Here is a 15,784-nt window from a genome sequence, read left to right as displayed (position 1 = left end):
AGTGAATTCAATTTCGTCCACCACCTTATTATTATTTTATCGTGACAATATCAGATTAACAAATTATATATATTATTCGACATAAATAACATGTATATATGACAAAAATTAGTTTTAATTTTTTAAATGATTATTATCTTAAGAAAAAGTCTCTAAATCTCTTTAGAGTTTAATAAATTTTAATATTTTAACATTTAATACTTATTTACTTAATAAAAAGTGACACATAACTCCTATTTCTGAACTCAATAAATTCACTAATTGATATCCCTTTTGTGTTGAGAGACTCTCTTCTAGAATTTGTAGGACCTCAATTAGTTTTTGAATTTAGGATTAATTTATCTCACTTTCAACTTATTTTATCCCATTTATTTTTAAATCTCAAACATTGTTATTATTAATTTTTGGTCAAGACATAGCAGTAGCCCCTCCCCTGCTGGCTGCTGCTGCCCTCCTCCCTCCTTTCAACATCACATTTATTTATTTATTCATGATTCTAATAAATAGGTTGAAGTTGTAGTCCATCTGTGTGTCTTTCTTTCAACAATCTCTGTCTTTCACTGTTGAGCCTTTCTCTGTGGATACATACAAATCCAGGCGTGGAGACAAAAGAAGAGCGGCCCATATTTGGAAGTCAAATGCTCAGTTTCAAGAAAAGATAAAAAAGACAGAGAGTGCTCTATTGCCTATTGCTGTATTAAGAACTAATATTTAATATGAAAATCATTAGTGTTTTTTTTAATCTCCTTTTGGATTAAAAGAATAGAAAGCGCTTAATTAGTTATGGAATTTAGGGAGATTGAAAAAATCTTGTGTTGCCCGCTCGCACATAGGCTAGCCAATCTCATACCCTCATGCAGCAGCTTATGACGTTAATCACTGGAGGAGTAATGAACCCACAATATTAAACTGAGAAGATAACATTTTTGAACTCTTCTTTCTGTCAAGGTACCACTTTGGGTGGTCCCAAATGAGGCCCAACCACTCTAGGCTCTTTGTCTTCTTTAACTTTTGTGCCCACAACCACAATGGGCCCTTGATATTTCTTCATTTTTGCTCTCATTTGATTAGACGCATGCACTTATTTATGCCTTTTTTGGTTAAGGGCTTTATGTGACTTTTTCACATGGTATTATATAAATATGATTTATATATTATTATATTAAAAGTTTAGAGCACTAGAAGTAAAGAACTGACCGTCTGAACCCCATGGGCACTCGTTTGACGCAGGTGTTTTGCTTGAGCAAATAGCAATTTTTCGCGCATTGCATTGAATTAACCTCGGCATGGTTTGCCTATTGCCTATTTTCTAAATTCATATTATATTTTTTAAAAATTTATATTATAAGATTTCAATATCATTATACAAATTTTAAATTATAAGGTTGAGACCCAATACAAATTTATTTGAATCCATGACAATTGGTAAAAGTAAACTCTGTTTCAAATTTTAAATGTCATAAATCACCGACCACCATGTATTTAAATCAGGAATAGAGAGCGATTTTGTTCACCCCTTTAACGGGGTGACCATTACTCTCACTATTTTTGTGAGGGTGAAAAATAATAGAACGGTAATGAGAGTGATGGTCGAAAAATAACGGAACGACATGAGAGTAATATTTGATTGCCGTTTCGTTATTTTTCACCCTCACAAGAACAGTAAAGATGATGGTCGAAAAATAACGGAACGGTATTAGAATAATATTTGATTGTCGTTCTGTTATTTTTTATCCTCACAAAAACAGTGAGAGTGATGACCACCCGTTAAAGGGAGTGAACAAAATCGCACTCGGAAAAAGATGGCATATGGCATCAGTGCTGCATTGCTCTGCTCTTAAAGGAAAACAAATAGTTCCCATTCATCCATAAAATTCTCCCTTTTCTATTGAAGATTAAACAGACTTTTAAGTGTAATTCATAAAAAAACATAATACAACCAAGTGGCCAGCTATTGATATGCTTAGTCCCCACGGCAGTGCAACGAGTTTACACGAGCCACTACCCTGTCTAAAGGTCTTTTTATAGCATGATTCCCGCATAAATCCTACCTAAATTTCCTTGTTTTCTTCTTTGGGCGGGCATTCTCCGGGGTCCGGCTTTCCAGCTTGCGCTTTTTCCCGGTTTGTTTCGAAGCCCCACTGCCCTTCAGTACATTTGCCTTTCGGGCAGACACTGCAGGTCTCTTGCTCTTCCGCTCTTTCCTTTTCTCCCCGCTCTGGGTCCTGGATTTCAACTTTGCCGACTCAAAGGCTCTTGGTTGAACTTTCTTCTGGACACCGGATTTACTAGCTCGCAGGCCCTGGTAAGAGTTAGCAGCTCTTGTTTTCACCTTGCTGTTACTATTATCTGGAGTCCTGGAGTCCACAGCTAACCTCTTGGTTGGCAAGTCATTTCCATCTTTGGATGATACGTTTTTCCTTTTAGATGGTGTGTTGTTTGATCTGGCATGACAGACCCGTAGTTCACGATCTCGAAGCTTCAAGCTGTGCTTTTTGGCAACCAAGTTTGCAGCACCCTGCATGTCAGTTACATGTGAGAGCAATTTTAGCATAGGATAATCAAAAGAGATGTTCTGTTCAGATATTCTCTCTTCTATTAGTTTTGTATATTGTTAAGCATAAACCACAGTAACTTGCATTGAGTTAAGGTAAAATTCAAGGGACTTCCCTTTTATTTAGACAAATTACAGGGACCTCTCATCATTAAAAATAAATTGACTATTTTACCCATGCACTTTTCTCTCTCTTTCTAATTACAAACAAATTTAACACAAAAAAAGAGGTGGTGATCGGCTGCCACCAATTTTTTGTTTTAATTGAGAGTGAGAGAGAGAGAGAGACCCAGCCTTGGTTGTGTTTCAGAAACCCAGCGACGTTGGGTTGGATGGCAATGCAGTGATGTCACTGGGTGAAACCGAAAAAAGGGGGGTAGTCACTGCAAACAGAAAGGGAGGTTGTTGAACAAAGAGAGATTGGGGACTGGGGAAGAAAGTGCATGTGATGGTATTTTGTGTATTTTTCAAAATTTAACGACAGTTTATTAAACTGTTGCAACTTTTTTAAATCTTTGGGGGGGGGGTATCGGGAGTAATTTCTCAAAATGGTAAGGTTGTCCCCTTATGTTAGCCTTAGCTCAGGGAGGCTAGTGTATTTTACCCCATTGGTAATAATAAATTATCACAACCTTGTATACTCTTAAGACTTGTTACATCCTAGTGGGGCCCACATTCCTATTAAGAGGTAGTTCCAATCCCAGCCCCGAGATTTGGGTTGTGACAAAAACTTTGAAAAGTTGAAAAACAAAATGTTCGGGCTGTTCTACTGTAGAAAACGTTTTCTAAATTTTAAATTATAATTTTCTATTAAATGATTGAATCTCCAATTAAAAACAGAAAACTCAATTTTTTAATTTTTCAACTTTATATTATGAATTAGAAAACATAAAAAAAAATGTTTTCTAAATTTTTTGAAAATGAATGCTATGTTACTTTTTGAAACACAAAATGTTAAAGAGCATATTTAGTTATAAAATTGGAGTTGAAAACTAAAAAAAGTTTTCCAAAACTGAACAGAGCCTTCTATTTTATATTTCAAAATTTTCTCATTTGAACATAATTTTCAACTTTTGTTTTTCGTGAAAAAAATCCAAAACAAGACCTATTTTCCACAACTAAATAGTCTCTTAATATGCTAATTCTAATCGAATACCATAATGGCAGATGAGTTTGGTTGGGCTTAGGAGGTCTAAGAAGAGTGGGCAAAACAAATAAATATCATATTAGACAAATACAGTATGAATACACTTCACATAAAATAATTTGCATAGATATAAGTTAATTGCAAATAATGGGGCATAGAAACATCTCAGCTATCTAGGAAGAAGAAGAGCACGAAGGTAGACATATATAAGTATAAACGACAAAACAAGAAAGAGGTCCACACCCTTCCAAACACCAAAACTTCCCCCCAAAACATAACATGCAAGAAAGGTGTAGCATCCCAATCAACTATGGTACAACACCACCAACACTAAGATGCAATCCCACAAGGTGAGGTTGATTATATGGATTCTAATTCACTGATATTTCTAAACATAACATCTTTTGTAGGACTGCTATATCTCATTTCAGGTTTTATTGTTCTAATCACATGTCAAACCATCTTAAACACACCTCTCACATCTTATCTTTAGTAAGCATCAATTAAACCTTATAAAGAATACCCTTATTTCTAGTTTTATCTTTTTTTTCATATGGGTGGACATTTATTATGATATCCTCAATTTAGTTTTCATATTTTACGCATTTTAGTACTTAATTGTGTCATATAGTAGAATTAGTCTCATGCTAAAACTTTCCTTTTAACTTTAAAACAATTTTACAATCATATAAAATGCTGGAAACAAATTAGTCTCATGTTAAACATCTTACCTTAATTTTATGAGTGAACTGATCTTTTCTTCAAAACTTGATTTCCATTCATATCTTATTACAGTATCATTCTCAGATTTCTTTGTACTAAATTTATAATCCATATATTTGTTTTTTTATTTGCTCAACTAGAGATCTTTAGATTCTAAGGTGTCTTTTTACAACTCCATCACATTCACAGCTTCTTTGTCTTATTCATCAAGACAATGTCATCCACAAATTAAATACACTAAGACGCCTCTTTCACGATGTGCTCAGTAAGTTTATTCCTCACTACCATAGTTGTTAAATTAAGATTTGAATCGAGAATCAAAATCCTTATTTTATGAATTGTCAATCAAGAATTGAATCGAATCATAAGATTCGGTACATATTCTCAATTTCAAATATAAATAATATATATCCATATAAAATAAATAATGTGCCCACCATGATCAATTCTTTTAAATATAAATAGATAAATAATACTTCTAAATATATTTCCTAAGTTTAAAATTATACCAAAAGGCAAAAGTATATTCATGTTGCCTTTAAATTCAAATTGCACCAAACCAAACCACTTTCAAAATAACAAGCTAGGGAAAAAAAATAAAAAACCTATAACTATTAGGTTACTAATAAACTCCATTGTCCATAATCTTCACTAGTTATCAATCATCTTCATCTTCATCTTCAAGTTCAAGAGAATCATCATTTTCATCATCTTATTTGTCTTCAAAGATAGCCAAATCGAACGAATATTTGATTAAAGCGCACATGCAGACAAAGTCGCACGAATCAGACGAATTGTGCGATTCATGCAATTCATGGTTGATTCATCCGATTCACGGTCGATTCTAAGAGATTTTCAATTCACCCTATAGATTCGACTCGATTTCTATATGAATCGAGTCGAATCGTACGATTCTAACGACAGTGCTCACTACAGCAATGAAGTATAAGCTTCATGTGGATATTTGATGTAATCCAATTATAATTAAAAAAATCTCCTCCACAAATCTTAACACAGATTTATGCTCTATAATACATGTCTTTAATAACCTATATACACAATTTGGACTCTGTTCCTCTCCAAAACACTTCACAAAACTTCTAAGTACTGTGGCATAAGGTTTTTTGTTTTTTCAAATTTATAAATATCAAATTTAAATCCTTTTGTTTATCGCTAAACCTTTCTATCAAACATTTTAATAAGTGTATACTTTTCCTTGTTAACTGACCATGCTTGGAACCAAATTAGTTTCCAAATTTTGGAATTTTTTCCTAACCGAATTACTAAATCACCCTCTCTCAAAAATGTATTGTGGGTGAAACAATTACATGTTTCTCTTCTTGCATGGTGAAAAAAAATGTTCACCTCAACAATGTAGTCGTAGCACATTATACAACTTAGTTAGATCGAATAATAACCTCATCTTACTTTGACATTTCACATATACTGCATTATTGTTGTTCCTTCTTCCTTTTCTTTGTCAAAAGCTTTAAAAATAAAATTTGATGCCCTCTAATGAATTAAATTTGCAAATCCTTAGAAACAGAAATACATATGAATTATTTTAGATGCAAAGAAGACTACCTTATGGATCACTTTATTCAAATTGCATTCTAGTGGAACAAGACAAACAAGTTAAAGAACTAGCAGAACCTTAAGTCACTCTGGCTCCATTTGGCCGGGCAAAGTAGTAAATGAATAGCTAGAAAGAAAGTGATGGCAGAATGTTTGATAACCACAAAAAAGGACTTGCTTTTTAAATCAATTTTGTATTAACATAATTTAAAGGTAATAAAGGCAATATGAATATTTCTATATCCTGCAGGGGTTACAACAAAATATAAAGTATATTTTCTCTCTTCCATTGTAGTTTTTTTTTTTTTTTTTGAAAAAAACTTTTATTTTTTAAGCAAAGCCAAAAAAAAGGTAGGGAAATACTTTTATAGAAATTTTTTAAAGAAAAAAATTGGATTAAAAAGTTAGTACCATAAATACCCTTAATAAAATGCATTAAAGGAAACATTGCATATGATTCATAAAAGTACTAATCATACCCTTGTTTTAAACAAGATAAAAGCAATGCCCTTCCCCAAACTAGTACCAGGATCTCTGATAACCCGAATGGCCTCAATGTTGGATTCTAGATCTTTGATACCAGAAAAAAGCTGATATATTTCTTCATCCTGCATGGACAGAATAGCAAGTATCAAGATCATCAAAATAACATAAGCAAATTACCTGTCTGCATGCAAGGTAAAATCATTAAATGAGAAAGAAGAACAAGAATAAGTAATAAGCAAAATTACCTTCACATCAAATGGGAGGTTACCCACAAAAATAGTTCTTTTGTTATCATAAAGTGGAATATTCTCTCCCTTCAATTTCTTACGTGGTGGGCATGCCCTGTCAACACGGATGTGATTTCCTCCAACCTATATTAAGAATCCATTCAAACTGCAGTTCAGGCATTCTCACAGAAAAAAGTCCACTCTAAAGCAAGTTGATAATGATTGTGGGAAAGCAACCTACCACAGCCATATTATGGCCCAAAGAAGCCTGAGCAGCTTCTTCTGTTTTAAAAACAATGTAGGCATGAACACTGCAAGACCTCCAATAGTTTGTTATGTGAGCAATAATATAAACAAAAGAAAAAACAGAAAACCTCCAATAATAAACCTTATACCAGTTCCTATACAACAACTTTACTGCCTCTAGCAAGTAATGGATATTAAGGAAAAAGAACTTTTATGGCAGATGACAAAATGGATGATCTGTGAAAAAATATCCTAAAATATTATTAGTTAGTTACTAGAACCTAATAATCAATTAGAAATCACTTCCTATAAGAAAACTGTAACTATAACATGCAGTGGGAATCACCGGTAATCCCCAGCTGTGAACATTCTACAAACTCTATAAAGCAGAGATAATGGGAAGTGACTTAAAGTGAAAAGTCAATAAAATTCCATAAGGAAACAAAAAGGCAAAGGCTGGCTCATTGCAATTGAAGTTAAATGAAATCAAAGAAATTGCAGGACTAATAGTTATAGACAGGAAGAAAAAACACCGTCAGTTGTACCTATCAACCGCATCATTGATTTTCTTCTGAATTATAGCACATTTTCTTGGTTTCTTTGTCTGCCAAACCAAGCAGAACTGATTAAATATGCATTATGAGCAGGATACTAAAAACATAATTATCAATAGAGTAAAACTAAGGACACTTACATCCAATATAGGGACGGACCGAATTCTCACAGACTCGATCTCTCCATACTGGCTAAATTCCTTAAACAAAGACTTCTTCTTAACTTTCAGCGGTAAATTCCCAACAAACACAGTCCTCAAGAGCTTAGCCTCATCATCAAAACCTTCCTTTGGAACCACCATATCCACCTGATCATCAACCTTTTTCCTCTTCTTCCCCACAGTTTTCCCTCCCATTCCACCCTCTCCCCCTTCCTCATGAGTCACTGCAACATCATAATGTCTCGCCTCATATGCTGCCTCAAGCTCATCCCTCTTCCTCTTCTTTTTCTTCTTCTCCGCCCCTTTTGCCTGATCCATACCCACATCCCGGTCCTTCGCTGCCTCCACCTCCAAATTAGGGTCTTCTCCTTTACCTATTTCCGACGCTTCTATCAAACCTGTACTCAAGTTATGTTTTCTTCCTTTTCCTTCTTTCTTAGATTCCTTGGAATCGAGACCAATATCACCGTTTTTCGCTGCACCTTCCTCCCCCGATTCGGCACCAAAATTGGAGCTTTTTGGTTCCTCCTTCTTTGATTTCTTCTTTCTCTGCAAAGGGGTCACTGAAGTTTCGTCTACCAAATCCGAATTGGGACTGGCTTTCTTCTCTTTGATCCTCTTCCTCTTCTTTGCCTCAAACAAATCGGCGCTTTCGTGGTCAGCATGAGTGGTCTTCCCGACGCCTTCAGCTGAACCAGACCCTAACCTTAACCCTCCCTGTTGATGGGGTGTTTGAGAACGATCACTAGGTTTTCTCCGGAACGGATTGTCGTCGGAGAATATGGATGCAGAGGCGTGATGTTCGGCAACATCTCCGAACAAGGTTTTGAAAACGCTGGACGAACTAGAATTGGGATCACCACTGCCCTTCGCGCTATTGCCATTGCTGCTGTCTGGCTCTTTGGGCTTCTTTGCCATTTCACCAACCCCACCGTGGAGCTGTACGTCCGGCAGCACAGGAAGGAAGCGACTGCGAAGAAGAAACAAAGCACAAGAGAAGCGAGGGCCACAGATTTCAAAATTCCTACTTTAGGGAAAGAGATTGTACGATGGGGATGAAGCAATTTAAACCCTAGTTGGCTTATCATATTTCCAGTGTGGAGTCGAATTACAATTTTAACCCGAATAAGGTTGTCTCCAGACAGCGCCTTTGCTAGAAGCCTAGAAGGGTTACAAAAGCTGTTATTTTCTTCACAAGATTTGAACTTCCACGTTTGGTACCATTTAGAATTTAGACTAAGTTCATTTTAAGTTATTTTGATCTAATTTCAAACTAAATATTATTACTTTATTAAACAAATAATAGAATAAATTATGCTTACACCCTTTAGATTTGATAAAAAGACACTAAGGTAGTGCTTGTTAACTAAAATATAAATTAAAAAATATAAGATACGAAAAATATCTCAAATAAAAGTATTTTTTATTATATTTGTTAAATTTTTTAAAAATAAATTACACAATCTCTTATTTTGAACTTTCAGAATAAATTTATCTCTTCTTCTCCTTCAAATAATTTATTTTAAACTTTACAGATAAATTATTTTAATAGAGCCTTTATCTTACTCATTTTAACAAATACTACCTAGATATATTACATAATTTTAGAAATTATAAAAGACCTATTTGTTGATAAATTCCATGATAACACTTGATTTTTTAAACAATTTCTCTCTCACTCTACTATTTTTGTAGCATGGTTGATTGACGACGAGAAAAGGGGAGAGAGAGAGAGAGAAAAAAATGTGTGTGTGTGTGTGTTTCAAACTTTCAATGTTTGGCATGGCTTCTAAGCCAGGGGTAATATTGCATGAAAAGGTATTAACTATATTTGGTAAAAAAAAAATATACCTTAGTGTTGATTTGTGATTCAAAATAAATTGATAAATGTTCGTTTAGATGTTATTTCATTTGCATATGGGTTTCGTGTGGCATTTGGCTTTATTATTATGTTAATTGGCTGGATAAATTGTGGACTGTTGATCATCATTATAAAACCCTTGGTCCAAGGGCTACCATCAAAAGCACACAATCAGAAACGCATTGGGCGGGAGAGAAAGAAATTGTAGCAGACGAAATCGAAGATCCAACACGACAATCAGGTACTATTCTTGCATGATTTTTTTCATGGGATTGAGAGTGTAAGATGTGTAAATGATTGTCTTTGAGAGTGTTGTAATCGGTGGTTCTTTTAGCATTATAATCTCTTGGTTTGTATCATCTTCTTGGTTTTGATTTCTTTGTAATCGTTGTAAATCTCTATAAATTCATTGTCTATCATTTTAGTGGATTGGGTAAGGTGACGCTCTGCCGTGATTAGGATCCGTTTTGGATCTGAACACATATATGATGTCTCGCGTATTCTGTGTATGTGTTTTGTTTTTGCTATTCATTTTATTTCATTTATGTTCTATTTTATTTTCTTGGATCTTAGTACTAATGTGGATGTGTGTGTTGATTGATCACATGTTTAACAAATGGTATCAGAGCCACTTGAGGGACTCAAGATCCCGATCGTGTCTCTAAAAATCCAAAAGAGATTAAAATTAGAGAATCATGAAGGCAAAACGATCAATAACCATATATTTAGTACTTGTTTGGGAAGATTCACCTTTTGCCTTGCAAGAAGCCTCGATATTAAGGCATCAACCCCATTGTTTCCCATATTTTTGTTTTTTTCATGGATGCCCACAATATAGATGAAGGATTATAATGTTTGATTCAGCTTGGGAACAAGAATCACTAGTCGAACAAGGGTTTTGCTTAGTTTGACCTAAGATTTCCAATTTGAATCTTTATCCTTAGATGAATGTCCAAATATATGGCTTTATTTGGTATTTCTTCTTTGCTAATCTTGTATCATCTCATCACAAGTCCTTGGATGATTTAGTAATAGCCTAGACTTCCACATAAGTATCAAAGTTGAAATCATAACATGAAGATTTCTATCTAAACAAGTTTCTACAAAATGAATTGAACAATGAAGGAGAAATACATAAACATCGACATCTAGCACTATGTTTGCAAGCGTTCAAGTAGAAAACCATCCTTGCTTTGGTTGATTATGGAGGAGATGAAAATCTAAGGCCCTGTTAAACAATGACATCTAGCACAATGTTTGCAAGCGACAAGTAGAAAACCATCCTTGCTTTGGTTGATTATGGAGGAGATGAAAATCTAAGGCCTTGTTCTGGTTTTCAGTTTTCTAAAATAGTAAAAACGTGTTTATTTTCATATTTTTAAAAAAATAAAAAATTTTATAAAAAAATTCAAAACAATAAAAAATCATTTTGATTGTTTTCATCACAAACACGTTCAAAATTTTTAAAACGCAAAAAACATTACAAATAAAAGAAAGTGTTTTCAGTAATTTCAAAACAAATATTCAAAATAAAAAATAAAAAATAAATTCAAAACTAAAAATTAAAAACTAAAATAAGAAGAGAAGAACTCCTAATTTCATTCCAATGGGTATTGGATTTTTTGACGGCTTTGGGGTACTATTTTTTATTATTTTTATATATTTTGTATAGAGAGACGTATATTTTAATGAAAAAAATATTTTAAAGTAAAATTTCATAAAATATATATATTCTTTATCCGGCGGCGGCCATGAGCGAGCCGGGTGAAGGCTGGCCATGACGAGGGGTGCACGGCCCATGACTATGGGCCATATCAAGCCTGGCTGGGCCCGCCTTTGTGAAGAAAATAAAAGAAACAATTTATTAATTTATAAAATGACTTTCTCTTATACTATTTGATTTCAAAGGAAACGACGGAGAAAAAAAATAAAGTGATAATTAATTTATAGATAAAATAGAATTAAAAAAAGATAATACAACCTAATTTAGAGAGCGTTTTATGGAGTTTTCTTTTTTTTTTTTAATTTAAGGTTTTAGAAATTAAGATTTTAAATATAAAAATTTATGTTATATTAGACATAAAAAAGATTCTACATGCTTGTATGAGTTACCAAATTTGCAACAATAAAGTTTACGAAAAGTAGAATGTTTTTACAATTAAGAAAGATTTTTATACCATTGGAAATTAGGTCTTTCCGAACCATTAAAAATTGCTAAGAAACTTTTCCAACAATTTTGATTGACTCAAGTTAGAAAGTTGTCTTGAATAGTTCCTGGTGATAAGAACCATTGAGAATTAATACCCTTTCTCGATGGTTTATATTACCGTTGTTAAATCACTATGAATGGGTAACTATTGAAAAAAAAATGATTTATGTTAGTAGTTATCTATTAGGAAAGGTCTTTAGAGACAATTTAGTAGCCACCGCTTAAGGTTATTGTCGAGGGATTCTTATTGTAGTCGTTATTTTTATTTAATTTGAAAAAATTTCAGCATAAATTCTCGGGATGTAGTGCAATCATGCCAAATAAATGGTCTCATATGTGATAAAATATAAATTGCAAGGTCTTGATGCAATTTGAGTGAAATTGAAAGTCACATGCATAACAAATTGAAAAAATTGGGTCTATATGCAATAACTTGGAATAAGTTCACAACTTTTGAAAAATCACACACATCTCCCTTTTTTTCTTTGGCAACACGTTTTACCACTAGCTCATCATTATCGATGTTGAAAATCATCATCGGTCACCCTTCTATCGTCGTTAATTCTTGTTGTTATTCTTTGCTACTGAAACTATTAGAAAATTGCCAAAACAAACAACAACTTTTTCTTTTACAACAAAATGAGTTGCCTTGTTGTTCCCTTGCCATAAGAAAATCATCATTTTTTTTTTCCTTCTATTTCTCCTCTCTTACTCCTTATCTCAATCTAAAAAAGAAATAGTCTTTTTATAGACGAATTTTTGCAACCCAAGCATGCAACCATCAATTGTTGATTATCTCATCTATCACTTGGCATCCTACCACCACCTAATCATCATTTGACAATTCTTACTACCCCTTGGTCGCTTTTATAAATTAGTTAGGTTGTCATTTTCACCTTTTATCGATTCCCCTAATGTGATTCTCTATGTATTTTTTTAGTATAAATTTTTGGCTTCAATATATCTTTCATTTGTGGTCCAAAGTTTTTGTCAAAAACATCAACATGTTCCCTTCCCTTTCATGTCATCTATAGGTGTCGTAGAATGGTTTGATCCGATTTGCAATAGTTTGCTCGGAATCTTAACTTAAAGTGACTTACCTAAGTTGTTTATGGTGTCATAGACAACTTTTTCAAATTCTATTTGTTTACTTTCGATTCAATGGTTAAGTGTGAAATTCAGTTACACTACTATGTTATGCCTATTCAGACACCTATCTTTTAGTTTGTTTTAATCTGATTTGGTTTGAATTCTATTTGAGTTCAAAGTACATGATTCAACCAACCTATCACTCATTTCAACCAATTTTGGATTTGAATGACTTTTTCTTTACTTGTTGATTTCAATCAAACTTAATCTCATGAGTTTATTGTAACTCCATCCTCTGTGCTAGTATTAGACTCAACTCAATTTGATTCCATGCGGTCCAATTTTAAGCTCAAAGTCAGTTTCAAAACTTAGTAAAATTGGCCTATATAATTTTAACCAATTTCACTTATTCTTCATGATTTCACGTTTAGCTCTCTTGGATTCCTCTCAAGGTTTGATAATTTACAAAATTACTACTAAACCCTATTTTTGATTTAATTTTAATTAATTTGTAAGTATCCAGAATTTTAAAATTTTTGGATATTAGAGTGTATATATGTATAAACATATATATTAGTATGTATATATTTACATATTTGTTCAAATATATACTTATCCATATATATGAATATATATAGTTTGTTAGTAGAAATGTTATGTTCTTTAAATCTACCTTTCCTTTTCAAGATAGTGTATCTTCATCTTGTCAACCAAATACACCATTATCTCAAATTCCAATCAACTTACCTATACTTGAATTTGTTCATTCTTCAAGTTTGTGCTCTATTTCTTCGATAGATAAGACATCAAATGTTTCTTCTCCATCTCCAAATTTACAATCATTTTTACCTGAACCTCGTCGAAGTACCTATGTCCCACAACGACCAGTTTGGCTTAGCGACTTCATTAGCTTGGTTCAAGCTTTACCTGCCTATAGAGGTGTGCACGGTTCAGTCTAATTGGTTTAATGCGCCAAATTGCACATGCGATTTTCATACATAATCAGACCAAGCGGTTTGATTTGGTGCGAATAAATCGCACCAAATCGCACTGCATTATGCAGTTCAATTCGGTTTGATTTTCCCGATCATTTCATTACTTCGGCGATTCTTGGGACAAGTTTGACAATTTGTTGAGTGGATACAAAACACACAATAATTGATTGCGATTAGATAAAACAACATACACATAATATTGAGAGAGAGAGAGAGAGATAGAGAGAGAGAGAGAGAGAGAGAGAGCAACATCGACATACCGATTGCAATTAGGGTGAAACGATTCGAATAGACTTGAAGCTCCGGCGACGACGCAGGTTCTCTGATAATGGGACGAGAAGAAAAAAGGGTCGATCGACTATCAAAATGGGAGATGAGAGGATGTTGTGACGGCGGGGGGTTGGGGTTGATCGACGATTGGCCATCGGAATAGGAAAGTAGAGGATGCTGAGAGTCTGCGACAGGGGGGGCGCTGGGGTGGGTTGGGGCCGATCAGTGATCAAAATGGGAGAGATTGAAATGGTGCTACGACGACGAGGGTTGGGTAGAGAAAGGATACAAAATGACAATTAGGGCTAGATGGGTGGGTTTCTGGGGTTTTATAATATTAATATATTTTTAATTATATAATTTTTTTGGCCGATTCGGTTTTGAACTGAATCGCCAGACGTCCAAACCGCGAACTGCATGGTTTGGACATTTTCAAACTATTTTGGACCGACACTTTCAAAAAATCGACCGGTTCAGTCCGATCTAGCTAGTTCGGTTTGGCTGGTTTCCACAGTCCATCGGTTTATTTGAACACCCCTACCTGCCTATGCTTCCACTTCTACGTCCACATGTAACAATCATCTTTCTAACTCTGAATCCTTTTTTTTTTTCTCTTGCCTATACTTTTTTTCCTAAATAATATATCTTCAATCCCTAAGCCATGTACTTTTCATCAAGCATCTCAAGATCCTAACTAGGTTACAGCAATGGAGAATGAGTTGCAGGCCTTAGAGTTAAATGGTACTTGGCAAATGGTTGGTTTACCTAAGGGTAAGAAACCTATTGGTCTAAGTGAGTGTATTGTGTGAAATATAAACCAAATGGAGAAATTGATCAACACAAAATACGGCTAGTAGCCAAAGGTTATAATCAAATAGAGGGTCTGGATTATAAGGATAGATTTTCTCCTGTGGCTAAGGTAATGACTGTTCGGTTGTTTATAGCAGTGACTACTATCAAAATTTGGCTTATCTATCAAATTGACATTAGCAATTATTTTTTACATAGTCATCTTGATGTGGAGGTTTATATGACTCCATATGTTAGTTATTTTGTTGATCTAGATAAGGTATGTTTGCTGAAAAGTTCTCTTTATGGGCTGAAACAGGCATCACGCCAATGAAATTTGGAGTTTAGTAGGTTTTCTTATTCAGCTTGGGTTTGTTCAATCTTCATATGATCATTGTTTCTTTACACACAAGACAGATTCTCATTTTATTGCATTACTCGTTTATGTTGATGATGCCCTCTTTGTTGGAAATGATATTGATTTCATTCAGTTCTGTAATACTTTCAAACGTCGTGAATAATAAGCGTAATTTTTGTATTCGAGCCATAGTAAAATTATTAAAATTTTAGTGTAGATTTAATAGAGCTAGGTATGTATAAATTATTTATATCGTATAAAATATATAATAAATAATGAGTTTAAGCATGGTTATACCAAAAATTATATAAAGATTATGTATTAAAAATTGGAATTTTCTTGCAAATATTATTTTAATATACTGTTATATAAATTCGTATATATATATGTATATTATTAAAAAAAATCAAAATCAGAGCAGGCGCAATGGCCATGCTTTGGCTTCTGTCTGAGGCAAGGGATTAGAGGGAGATGGGGGGTTAAGGCCGTAATGGCCTTCGGGATGGCTCTTAGCACATGGGAGAGACCTTGATGGGACAA

The 15,784-nt window shown here is 33.8% G+C and overlaps 1 protein-coding gene across 1 annotated transcript; it reads right to left on the bottom strand.

Annotated features, from left to right (window-relative positions):
- Positions 1–1,865: 1,865 nt before the first annotated feature.
- Positions 1,866–8,726, bottom strand: LOC127813252 (nucleolar protein 12). The gene is made up of 6 exons (XM_052354140.1): positions 7,653–8,726; positions 7,504–7,562; positions 6,954–7,023; positions 6,731–6,856; positions 6,479–6,607; positions 1,866–2,518 (listed from the first exon to the last, which is right to left on the bottom strand). The coding sequence occupies exons 1-6, from the start codon at positions 8,589–8,591 to the stop codon at positions 2,048–2,050; spliced, it is 1,794 nt and encodes a 597-aa protein (XP_052210100.1). The 5' UTR covers positions 8,592–8,726; the 3' UTR covers positions 1,866–2,047.
- Positions 8,727–15,784: the final 7,058 nt, after the last annotated feature.

The sequence above is a fragment of the Diospyros lotus genome, chromosome 11 (genome assembly GCF_014633365.1).
Source record: "Diospyros lotus cultivar Yz01 chromosome 11, ASM1463336v1, whole genome shotgun sequence".
Taxonomy (NCBI): domain Eukaryota; kingdom Viridiplantae; phylum Streptophyta; class Magnoliopsida; order Ericales; family Ebenaceae; genus Diospyros; species Diospyros lotus.
The sequence above is the reverse complement of the archived record's forward strand: the minus strand, read 5'-3'. Positions and strand labels throughout refer to the sequence as shown.